Source organism: Protopterus annectens, chromosome 4.part1 (genome assembly GCF_019279795.1).
Source record: "Protopterus annectens isolate FY-2018-M chromosome 4.part1, PAN1.0, whole genome shotgun sequence".
NCBI lineage: Eukaryota > Metazoa > Chordata > Ceratodontiformes > Protopteridae > Protopterus > Protopterus annectens.
This window is the reverse complement of record NC_056734.1, coordinates 418,707,709-418,720,125: the sequence shown is the minus strand read 5'-3', so window position 1 is coordinate 418,720,125 and position 12,417 is coordinate 418,707,709. Positions and strand designations below refer to the sequence as shown.

Here is a 12,417-nt window from a genome sequence, read left to right as displayed (position 1 = left end):
TAGGTGCAGAGAGGTCATCATACCACTGTGCTCAGCCCTCAGCAGACCCAGCATAGAGTACGATGCCCCCCCCCCTTTTCAGTATGTTCCTAAACAGACCCATGCAACCACTGGAATGTCCAAAGTTTCCTTACAAAAAGGACACAGGGAATAAACACAATGTTGTATGCAGAGGGCCTCAAAGCCCATTCTCTTTCTTGGTATCATACACACCTCAGAGGTTATCTTTGCCTGGCATACAAAGGATCCCTGGATCTTGTTTTGGTGAACCTTCTACACGTCAACTAAACAGTATTAGAACTGCTAGATTAAAATCTACATTTTGCTTGTGCAAGAAAACATATATAGTTCTCAGAGAATTCCCATTTTTTTAGAACAGGCTCCCTACCCACATGAAGCAGAGTTTTTCCTTAACTCAATTTTAAGCACAACTTGGAACAATGGATGGGTAATCAGAAAATCGCCCCCTGGTCTGGTGCCTACATCTCTGATGGGCAGAGGCAGTCAAATCACCCCTACATACATCAAATTTGTGGGTCACATTTGGGTTGCACTGCTAGGCTAAGGGCCTTAGTGGTCATTAGCCTAGTATACACCCATGAACCTATGCTGATGAGTGAATCTGATGGGTACCTGAAGGAAGTCTGGATGTAATACACTCCTTTAGTGGTAACTATGGTTTAACTGGACAGAAAGTCCATAAGGCATGCAGTCAAACTGATTACATATTTATAATAACTAGGTAACAATGGTTATGTGCTTCTTCTAAATGGAGCTTGGCATTACAGAGCTACTGGAAAGCGATTTAATAAATATTTGCATGTGCGTGAAAAGCAAGACTAAACTGCTTACAAAGTCAGTCAGTTGTTGGGCTCAATTACAAGCCGAAAAGTGATGAGGTGATTTAGTTTACATGTAAAAACAACTGGGAAGACTAGTGTGTGAAGCTTCAGCAAGCAGTTGTCAAAAAATCTAGTATTAGTTTACCTGTAAAATGATAAAGGGTTATTTGGGAAGGTTGTAAAAAGGCCATACACAATTGCTTAAATGTTTCCATTACTACTAGAGGGTAACAATCTAGTTTTAAGGTGGGGGAGCTTACTTTTCCTTCAGCAGCATGCCAACTGGATTTAAATGTGTATCAAAAAGAGGATTCCTTTATAAGATTTTTCCATTTATTAGTATTAATCAAGGTGGTTATTTAGTAGACATTTTGGCTGGTAAAGATATAGTCTTAAGTTGTACAAGATAAAAGAACTGAAAATGGAAAGATGAGAGCTGGGTGATTTGTACTGTAGGGAAAAGATAGATATTTGTATTTGTTATGATGCTAATATTTGCAAAGACGTGTTTAAAATCAATTTAAATAGAAAGTATCTGTCTCATTTAGATGTTCTTTAAATGACTGTGCCAACAATATAACAATTACATGGAGAGAGATGATGTAAGCTTCTTTGTTCTGTACGTTAAAGCGTATAATGGTGGTGTAATTTAAAGTCAGCAAGGCTGTATTACAAAAATGGAGCTAGAAAAATTTAGCACCACTACGGACTACAGTGTTATATTTGCAAGTGTGTGTTACAAGGTTTGATTCTATAAAGACTATACCTAGCTCCTTTTCATTGTTCTCAGGCTCAACATAAATAATTGCTTAAATTCTTTCTTGATAATGTTGCATATGATCATGTTTACTGAATGGAAAATGTGATTTTGTTTTAAAAAGGCACTCCCAAATATTTACCAGCCTAAGCCATCTCCAGAGTAGCACCACAGAGGCAATGCTGCTCCAGCCGGGTGGTGCTTGGCAGGTTCTGGCTTTTTGTCCACTGGATCTCGTTTACATTCAAGGTTAGGTGTTCAGACCAAAGTCAGACAGAACAAAGGTAATCCTGAAGATAGACTTTAATAGACTGTAGATATAATTGGTGATGATAATGTCATCTGCAGAAAAAGAATATACTTTTGTGGTACCTCTCCAAGTAATTCTGAAGAGATGGACAGTGCTTTGTTAATGTAGTCTTTGGTTGCATGATTGTCAAAGTACCTAGAGAACCAATGTAAGACAGGATCACCAACTGAAGAACACGGGATGCATTCCTGCATTACAACAGAATGGGACAAGATTGTAAAGATGCACAAAAAATGCTCCTTCCTTCATAGAGGAGTATACAGAGTTGGCAAGAGAGAAGTGTGAAAAGGGTGCTGTATTCTTGTGTGAAATTACACTGAAAGTGGTTAAAATGCCTGTGCACATTGAAGTAGTTACAGAATTGAAGAAAGAATCTTCTCAACTGTTTACTTAATACTGGTAGTACATTATAACTTAGGAATGAGAAGTACTGTACATTTCCAAAGAATAGAAACACTGCTGGTGGCCAGGAATAGGTTTATTTGTGAGAAAGGAGTATAAATGTATCATACTTTAAAAACTTTGGACTAACATCCAGAGAGAGAGTCACAGGTTAAGTATGTACCTCAGCAGATTCCTGGTGACTTCTGCACTAACAGGAGCGAAATAGAGCCTGGACATATTCTTTATTTGGGTCTGAGCTACTGAGTATATGCGTTAGGATCCAGAGAATCTGGGTGAGTTGATGAATGTTATCTTCAAAGTCAGAATAGGCATGTACTATGTACACTGGACACTTATCACCAACCATTAGATGCAATACATCAGCATGAAGTAGACCTCCAGAGGAAACTGGCTAATATCAATTGCTAGGGTTTATAAAAAGTACAGTTTTGTACCTACCATAAATGTAGATGTTAGAGTGCTAATACAGCTGCAGTCATAACAGATGGGTTCTCCTTGCCATCAGGCAGGTCCCCGGTCGGCCGAATTCCAAAGTCTAGGTCCGGCATCGGTTGTTGTCACTTCTTCCCTGACGTCAGTGCGACAGGGGTATAAAAGAACCAGCCGACGCCATTTTCTTCAGTTTTTCTTGCCCCAGATGTCAGGTGTCCCCAGAAGGAAGGCAATACATAAATTTGTGTAATAAGGCAATACAATATGATCAAAATACAGTAGTTGCAAGCAAATACACCATAAATGAATACCCCAATCAGGTTGTATGAGGAGGTGTTAGCCAATAGGCCTGTCCCAAGAGGGGGAAGGAGGGAGGGAAACCTGGACTGCAGCTGTATTAGCACTCGAACATCTACATTTATGGTAGGTACAAAACTGTACTATGTTCATTGTGCATACAGCTGCAGTCATAACAGATGGGTAGAATCCCAAAGCTAAGAAAGGGGTGGTAGGCACTAGGAGGAACCAGGATGCCCTGCAAGACTGCAGTGGCAAAGCCTGCTCTAGTTCTGGAGTATAATGGTAGGTGGTAGTGCTTTGAGAAGGTATGCACAGAACTCCAAGTGGCTGCTTCCAAAATATCTTTGGTAGGGACTCCTCTGAGGAAAGCTGCAGAGGTAGCTGTGGCCCTTGTGGAGTGAGATCTGATGCCTGTAGGTACAGTTTTGCCATGAAAAGAATAACAAAAGCGTATGCAGTGGGCTATCCATTTTGAGATTGGCTGTTTGGAAATTGGCTTTCCTTGAGCTCCTACAGCATAGGACACAAAGAGCTGTTCTGATTTTCTGAAAGGCTTTGTTCTGTCCAAATAATAATGCAGTTGTCTGTGGATGTCCAAGGAATGTAGTAATCTCTCCCCTTTGTTTTGAGGATCAGGATAAAAGGTTGGTAAGTGTATGGCCTGATTCAAAGCTACCCTGGATACCACTTTAGGCATAAAGGACGGGTTGGTTCGTAAGGAAACTCTGTCCTGATGGAAGATGATAAAAAGGCTGCACAGCCATGAGAGCTTGTAGTTCTGAAACTCTACGAGCTGAGGTAGTATCCAGAAGGAAAGCTGTTTTCCAGGACAAATATTGCAAATCTGATGAGGCAGTTGGCTCAAAGGGAAGCAAGGTCAGTTTTTCCAAAATGAAATTGAGATCCCAAGCAGGTACTGGTTGTTTCCTTGGGGGTCTTAGATTCTTAGCTCCTCTGAGGAACTGTCTTAAGAGAGGGTGAGAGAATAAGGGTGTATCAGTGTTGTATTCTGCAGAAATGGCTGAGGCATGGATTTTGATGGAGGAGAATGAAAGTCCACTGCTTAGCAGCTCAGCTAGATACTGTAGTATATGAGGTAAATTCAGTTTTCCAGGATCCTGGCCCTTTTTCTCATTCCAGACACAAAACCGTTTCCATTTTGCGGAGTAAGCTTTTCTAGTTGACGGCCTTCTGGCCTCCAAAATGACATCCTGCACCTCCTTGGAGAATAGGGTCTGTTGTGATGCTAAGGAATCTTCCATGCGGCTAGATTGAGTGTTTTTAGCTGGCTGTGAAGAGTTTTGAAGCTGTGCTGAGTCAGGAGAAGAGGCATTAGAGGCAGGGTCCATGGTGGGGAATGCGTCAGGCTCCTCAGGAGTGGGTACCAGTGTTGTCTTGGCCAGTCTGGAGCAATGAGAATCATCTTTGGTCTGTCTGCTCTGGTTTTCAATAGAACTTTGGGCAGCAGAGGAAGAGGTGGGAAGGCATAAACTGTCATTGATGTCCAACTGAAAGAGAGCGTCCACTCTCCAGGCCTTTGGATGGAAAATCCTTGAGCAGAATTTTGTCAATTGGTGATTTTTGTGGGAGGCAAAGAGATCTATGTCTGGCCTTCCCCATGCTTGGATTATTTCTGTAAAAACTTTTGGATGCAACTTCCATTCATGTGGATCTGTCATATTTCTGCTTAGGTTGTCTGCCAGCGTGTTTTCCTTGCCTGGCAAGTACTGTGCTTGTAGTTCTATTTGTAAGTCCATGGCCATGTTCCAAAGTGACATGGCCAGTCTGCATAGGAGGTATGAATGTGTTCCTCCCTGCTTGTTTATGTACCACATAACTGTGGTGTTGTCCGTTCTTATCCATAGTTGACCTGGTTGCAGAAGGTCTTTGAAAGCTATAATAGCATTTATTTCTGCTTGCATTTCCTTTTGATTGATGTGAAGGTGCTTTTCTTTTTGGGACCATTTGCCCTGAATGCACCGATCTGTCATGTGCGCCCCCCCAGGCGTAGTCTGAGGAGTCTGTTGTGATGACTTGATTTGCTTGAGGCTTGCTGAATGGAAGACCTGTGTTTGTTTGGCATGCTTGAGCCCACCACAGAAATTCCTTTTATAGACATGGAATTAGTGGTATTATTGTTTCCAAACTGTGGCTGTGTTGAGACCATAGGTTTTTCAGGTACCATTGAAGTTTCCTCATATGCAGCTTTGCACATGGGATTAGTAAGATGCAAGATGCCATGAATCCCAGAGCCTGCAGGATTTTCCTTGCAGTCAGCCTGGTGCAATTTGCTAGTGCTCTGAAGTATTGAGTTAGTTGCCCCTGCTTCTCTGGCGTGAGGTAGGCCATCTGGGTGTTTGTGTCCAAGTTGGCACCCAGGAAAATTATCTTCCGAGAGGGTATTAGCCTTGATTTCTTTTGGTTGACTGTGTATCCCAGAGAGTTCAACAACATTATTACATAAGCCAGATGTTTCAGAAGAATGTGCTTGCTGTCCACTTGGATCAGGCAGTCGTCCAAATAGGGGTATATTTGTATCCCTTGAAGTCTGCAGTAGGCAGTTACTGATGCCAGGCATTTCGTGAATACTCTGGGCGCAGTAGATAAGCCAAAGGGCAATGCAGAGAATTGATAATGGGTTGAACCTGCAAGAAATCGGAGGTATCTTCTGCAATTTTGTCTGATTGGGACATGCAGGTATGCCTCCTTGAGGTTCAATGTTACCAGCCAAGACTCCTTGCCCAGCATGGGAAGAAGCTGCTGTAGAGTGAGCATCTTGAATTTTGGTGCAGTAGAAATGTGTTTAGGATGGATAGGTCCAAAATAGGTCTCCAATCTTTTCCCTTCCTTGGTACCAGGAATAGTCTGGAATAAAAACCTTGACCTTGTTCGTGCGTAGGTACCTCCTGAATAGCTTTCATGTCTATGAGATCTGTAATTTGTCTTTGTGCCTCTGCCCTTTGATTGTGTGGCAGGTTTGGCATGCCTCTCATTTTTGGAAGGGTGTGAAAATGGAATCTGTAGCCTCTGTTTATAATGTCCAGGATCCATTTGTCTTTGGTGACAATATGCCAATTTTTTGAAAATAATGCCAGTTTTCCTCCTAAGGGGGCTGCCATTTGAGTCTTGCTTGGCATGCAAAGGGGAAAGTCATTGGGTTTGCTTTCTGAATGATTGTGAGTTATTCTCACCACCTCTTTGTGTAGGAGCTTGCCATTGTCTGCCTCTAAACGATCCTTGGGATTGTCCTCTGCCCCTCGGGTGCCTGTATCTACCTGTATGGGGTCTGTCCATGGCTGGAAAGGACCAATTTTTGGAAGGCCAATTTCTACTGAAATGTGGGGGTTGTACCTGTAGAAAATCTTTCACAGTTTGCATTGATTTAGCCTTTTCCTCCATTTTCCTTAATACCTCCTCAGCATTAGCACCAAATAATACATCCTTTTGTAGAGGGGCATCTAGTAATTTAGCTTTGACATGATCAGGCAAGGTTTGTTCCTTGAGCCAGGCATGTCTACGTATGACTGATCCTGTAACAGCAGCTCTACATGAGGCCTCTAGAGCATCAAAACCACAATGTAAGGTATGCGTACCCGACTTGTTCTGCACTATGCATCAAATCCTGCAACTCCTTCAAGTCTGGTTGTTCAGGTTGTGACATTTTACTTTTCAATTGTGATAACAAAAACTGTTGGTATTTTAGCATATGGAACTAACAGTTTAAGGCCCTCATGGTTAAGGTAGCCGAGGTATATACCTTTTTTTCCCCATCTTTCTAAGGATCTGGAATCTCTCTCTGAAGGTAATGGACTTTTAGCAGTGGAGGCCTTAATTCCCTTGGGGCCCTGTGAGATGGTTTCTGGGTCAGCAGCATGGCTTTTGTATAGAAATTCGTGTGAGTCAGGAACCCACTAGTACCTGTCAGGCTTGACTGGGGCTGGAGGCAGAGAATCTGGGTTAAGGCAGGCCTCCGAGTAAACATCATCTAGGATGTCCAAGACAGGAGGTACAGCCAGAGGCCTGTGCTGAGGTAGCAAGAGAAATTCCCTAAGCCTTTTCTTGGAATCTGAATAATCTTGGCCTTCCCAGTGGAAGTGTTCCCTTAAGGTATGCAAAGTTTCCCCAAATGAGTAATCCTCTGGGGGGGATACAGAAGGAATGGACTCCTCTGCATCAGAGTCTTCAAAATGGGAGTATGAATGTTCCTGATCATCAGAGTGCTCTGAAATAATGGAGCCCTGATCAGAGGAGGGAGATTCTTCCTCCACTCTGGGCCTTTTGTCCGGTGGGGGTTGAGAACCCCTGATAAGAGTAATTAAATCCTCAGCCATTTTAAGCATCTGTTTTTTAGGCATGGGGCCTGGAGATGGGCCCTGTGCAGCTCGTCTCTTAGAATGCATGGCTGCTTTAGACTTGGTGAAAGCCTTGATGGAAAAAGAAGAGGAAGGTCTGAAGACACCTTAAGTGGATGTAGACCTGTCCACATTTTGAGGTTCAACGCCAAGAGTGGCTTCGGTATCTGTAGTCGGGGTGTGGGCCGAGGACCCTGCGACCTCGGGCACAGGAGACACCGCCAATGAAGTGTCGTCGGTAGTCAGGGGCTGCGTAGGCGCCTCGCTGAGAACCGGAGTATCCGACGACATAATATAGTTAAATGTTTTTCCAAAATAATGCTGGGCGAACTCCGCCCGACACTTAATGGTCCGTTTGTTGAATGTAGCACAAAAGCGACAGACCGAGACATCGTGGTCTGGGCCTAAACAAGGTATACAGAGGGAATGGAAATCCTTATGCGGTATTTGCTTCCCACATGAAATACAATTATTAACTTTGTCTGACATCGGTCTGAGGCAAGAAAAGTTTCCCCAACGGGGTACTTAGCTTTCAAGAAGACTTAGGTTTCAAAATTTTCGTAATTTCAGGAGCTGGCCGACCGGCACTTGCGAACTGCTTCTGCTTTGGGCACCGCGCGGCAAGAAAGACAGAAGAAAATGGCGTTGGCTGGTTCCTTTATACCCCATCGCACTGACGTCAGGGAAGAAGCAACGACAGCCGACGCCGGACCTAGACTTTGGAATTCGGCCGACCAAGGACCCGCCTGACGGCAGGATAACCCATCTGTTATGACTGCAGCTGTATGCACGGTGAACATCAGCAGTATGCTCGGAAATGTTGCTACAACGTGCCCTCACTATTTTCAGAGGACCGAGAACCAGTCTGTAAATAGCCAAATCAGATCACAGCAACAGCTTATGCATCCTGTAGAACACAAGGACTGACTGATTCTACCAGTCCAGAAAGTTTAGTCTTTTTTGTCAGTAAAGCTGACATTGACCAGACAGCGATCTTCATGAAAGACTGGAGGTGTTGGCTCAGTAAGCAAGATGATCACAATCAAATCAAGGACAGTGTGTATAGATAAAACAGTCCAATGTGGTCCATGTTTTAGAAAGCAGGTGCTTAATGATGTGTGCATTTCTATGCACTAACACATACTGAAATCAGATCATTAGAGAGACATTCTGTAACATGCTCTCTATGATTTTTACTGAGGAGAGGAGGCATATAAAGTATGCCTACTTTGAGTCCTAGGTGACTATGTGAAGGACGACTCCCTCACGTGTTCTCTTATCAGGTCTACATCTACTGAAAAAAAGCACTCAACTAAAGCAGAAGACAGTAAAATGACCAGGTTTAAACCAGATAAATGTGTCTATGTTGAAACAAAATTAGCTACTTAAGAGGCTCTGCATAGTAACAGCTGCAAATTTTAAACATCCCTTTCTTTTTTCTGAGGTTATAGTATTATGGTTGCTCAGTTACCCATACCCAAGTTTTACAGAAAGTGCTTTTTAAGGTGGAAGTGGTATTTCTGTAATTATTACAGATAAGGTAAAAGGACTAAATGAATGTCATTACCATAAGTGGATAACCTCAGACTGACAGGAAAGGCTGTGTATCAGTTATGTGGACTGTTAGAGACAAAACTAGTCCTATCTTAAGGGAAGGAGGGTTGCTGACTGTCTGCTTGTACTGGGGTTGAGGTACGAAAGGGATGAGTAAAAAAATAGCATGGGGATAAAGACTAGTTAGGTATACCTGAGGATATAGTAGTGTGAAAGAGTAGATGAGCACTATTCTATAATGGAAGCCAAGATGAAAGTTAAGTAGCATGTGGGAGTACGAGCTGCTGGGATGAGATGGGATACTGACAGGAAGTGATGTATGATGGATTAAGTTACACCTTCCTTGAGGGAGGGGTTAAATGCAAGGAAGAGGAGTTGGACTAATCCTACAGCCAGAGGGCTTAACCAGGAGCTTACCTGCTGGTAATTCCCTCAACCTGGAAAAAAGGGTTAGGCAGACTTTGTATTACGTATGTTTGAATATCATGTTTCTATGCTTGCTTCTTTATAGAGTTTATTTACTTGATTGACAAAGTTCACAGTTGCTACATCTGGGGCACAATGGTGAGATGCAAACTTCCACAGTTATTCTCCATTCTGTACCTCAAGAGTCACACTCTCTACAAATTTTGTATTTGTTTTGAGCTTATTTTAAAATGCAAGTCCAGAATCTTTTATTGTTTACTTATTTTCCAAGGCAGTACTTATTTCCTTTGAAGTTTACTTTTCTTTTTAGTGGATACCTTTTCTCTTACTGGTGTACTAGTCTTGTTTACCAGCATTGTTGCCAATGTGGTCTTATCTAAAAAGAGACAGTTATAGAGTATTTACACATTTAGTCCACAACATCACAGTCTGTTCTTTACACTTCTAAACTACACTGTTCTTGGATTAATGTGTAACATTTTGTGAACTGGTGGGATGCATTTTCATGTCTTCCCAGTATAACCTGCAATCCCAGAATATCTCAATAAATATTCTGAAAAGGTAGTGGGAATAAAGTTTCCACAGTGGGAGGTGCTTGGGGGGTTATAGCTTTTCTACTCAGGTTTTATTTTAATTTCAAGATTCAGGGTTTGTCTTGGTAATTTCATAACATGTATAATTTACTGTGCATCAAGTTTTGGGTCATTTTTCAAGGGGGGGGGGGTGTTATCTTTTTTCACAATTTTGAGAGAAGACTGACCACTCTAAATATGCAATAAAGGGGAACAGGGATTAAAGTCCTCACACTACACTGTATGCTAGTGGTGCACAACCTTTTTGTGGGGAGAGCCACTACACAAATTCTTAATGCATCTGCGAGCCACCTCAAAACATAGTAAGTCATTACGAGTTAACAATAGGTACAGGTAATGGCATTTTTACTTAAGACAGAAGTCAGGAAATTGCCCGTTTTCTACATCAACTTTGTGTTTACTTTATTCTGACTTGCAGCCATGACTTATTACAAACTCCTGCAGAAAGTTACTACTGTTTACAGACTACAAGTTATAAACAACAAATAGTTACATCCGCAGCTAAAATTAGAGCTCTGCGCAACAGCAGTCAATTAGGTAAGTAATCATGTGCTGAAAAGTCTGCGTGACTGGAGTAAAGCATAGCATTTTTTCATTTTTTTTTTTTAATTTTTGGTTAATCTCTAGGGGCCAGATGGTGTTGCATCGACGGCAGAATCTGTCCCCAGGGCCGGACATTGTGCACCACTGCTTTATACAATGTGAAAGGTTATGTGCAACCAGGTGAAAACACATTTTCTGATTCACACCTAGATATAAGTCCGCTGCAGATGTTGTATTGCTAAACCCAAGTTCTGAACTGTTAAGTGCCAGTGAATTCAGACAAATCTGTTAATTGATACTGTAGGAGAAAAAAAGTTAAGTGTAGCACTTTCCTCTGACAACCTCCAGGAGCTATAGAAAAGATAAGAATCTGAAAAAGATTTCAGCAAGACTGCTGCCTGCTGTAGAAGCACTCTTTTGTTAGACACATTTTTGTTGATTTGCAAAACTTTTTAATTATAAGTAGCATTTTTGAGATGTCTTAATTTTGTCCATTTCACATCCATCATCAAATTATAATTTAGGCTGGAAAACATTTAAGCATGCCTACTGCTGCTGTGACAGTGGGCAACGTTATACATTAACATGTGTTGTGTTAGTTTCTGACAGAAGTTAGTTTTAACCTTGTCTTCACTTAAAAAAAAAAAAAAAAAAAAAAAAGTAAATTATCAGAGCCATATTGAAAATTTAGTTAGGATTCTTGAAGACAGCAAGTCTAAATTGTCAACAGGTTTTTGACAGAAATATGATTAAACTCTGGATAAATGCTCAGCATTCAAAGGAAAAAAAATAGTTCTGAAATGGAGTAGAAGAAATTCACTCTGTCAACAAAATATAACCTGGGACCAGAACATCTGAAATCTATTAATATTATAATTTACTGGAAAATGCATGTTTTTGATCCAAATAAAAAAGCCACTTTTTTTAAAACCAGGTTCAGACTTACTTATTGTGAGGTAATCTATAGTAGATTATATATATTTGGATAGATAAGTTGTTGAGGAAATGTGGGCTTCCAGCAAGGAAATTGACGGATTGTGTGAAAGAAGATAATGATAATAAGGCAGGCATGACCACTGAAAAAGGTAAAAAAGTGGCAAGAAATTGGGAAAGGTGGCAGCAGTTGCCAACATCCCAACCCCATGTAGAAAACGGGAAATGGATTGATGAAGAATCTCTATTAGGCTCTTCTACTGCCTATGTGATACCCTTCTCATCAGAATCTTCAGTTTCTCCATCTCTTTCTTTATCTTTCTGTTGCCAAGTACAAACGAAAGATGAAAACTGTTCAGAATTATCATCCCACATAAATAACAGAATACAGGCAAAGAAATGTGAAAGGGGATATCAAGAAGCATAGTAGGGTGGAATGCTAGATCACAGCAACAGCTGATTTTTTTTCCCACAGAAACTGTCAGGCAGTAGTTACCTACCTTGGTCCTTGCAATTGACATTAGCTATGTAGAGATTTTCAACATCAAGAGCCAATGTTTTACCTGCAGATGGTAGGTTTTCTGTACAGTCAGGAAAAAGTCCAAAATTAAATGGATCTCTAACAAGGAATAATAAATATTATTTCCCGTCTAACTAAATGACACATTGTGAAGACATGCCAAGCTAATGCCATTTAAGTAAAAATGATCTCTTACCTGCTGGCTCACAGCAGCAGCCAGATTTCCTCCTGCACTGTCTCCAGATATTGCAACACGGTGGGGATCTACTGAATACTTTGCCAAAACTTCAAGAAGCAGGAAGTGCTTTGCAACCTGCAAAACATCATGTATCTGCTCTGGAAAGTAAACTTCTGGCACAAGTCTATATCTAAAAAAAGAAATAAATAAAAACACTGATTAATCAGAAGAATTAAACATTTCATAGCACAGTGATACAGGCATAGTAAGTT

The 12,417-nt window shown here is 41.3% G+C and overlaps 1 protein-coding gene across 3 annotated transcripts in view; it reads right to left on the bottom strand.

Annotated features, from left to right (window-relative positions):
- The window catches only part of NCEH1 (neutral cholesterol ester hydrolase 1), a 726,876-nt gene that overhangs the window by 252,481 nt on the left and 461,978 nt on the right, over window positions 1–12,417 (bottom strand). For all 3 annotated transcript variants that reach the window (XM_044070229.1, XM_044070231.1, XM_044070230.1), the window contains exon 4: window positions 12,164–12,335. In XM_044070229.1, coding sequence (XP_043926164.1) covers window positions 12,164–12,335 — 172 coding nt within the window. The remainder of the gene's footprint in view (window positions 1–12,163; window positions 12,336–12,417) is intronic.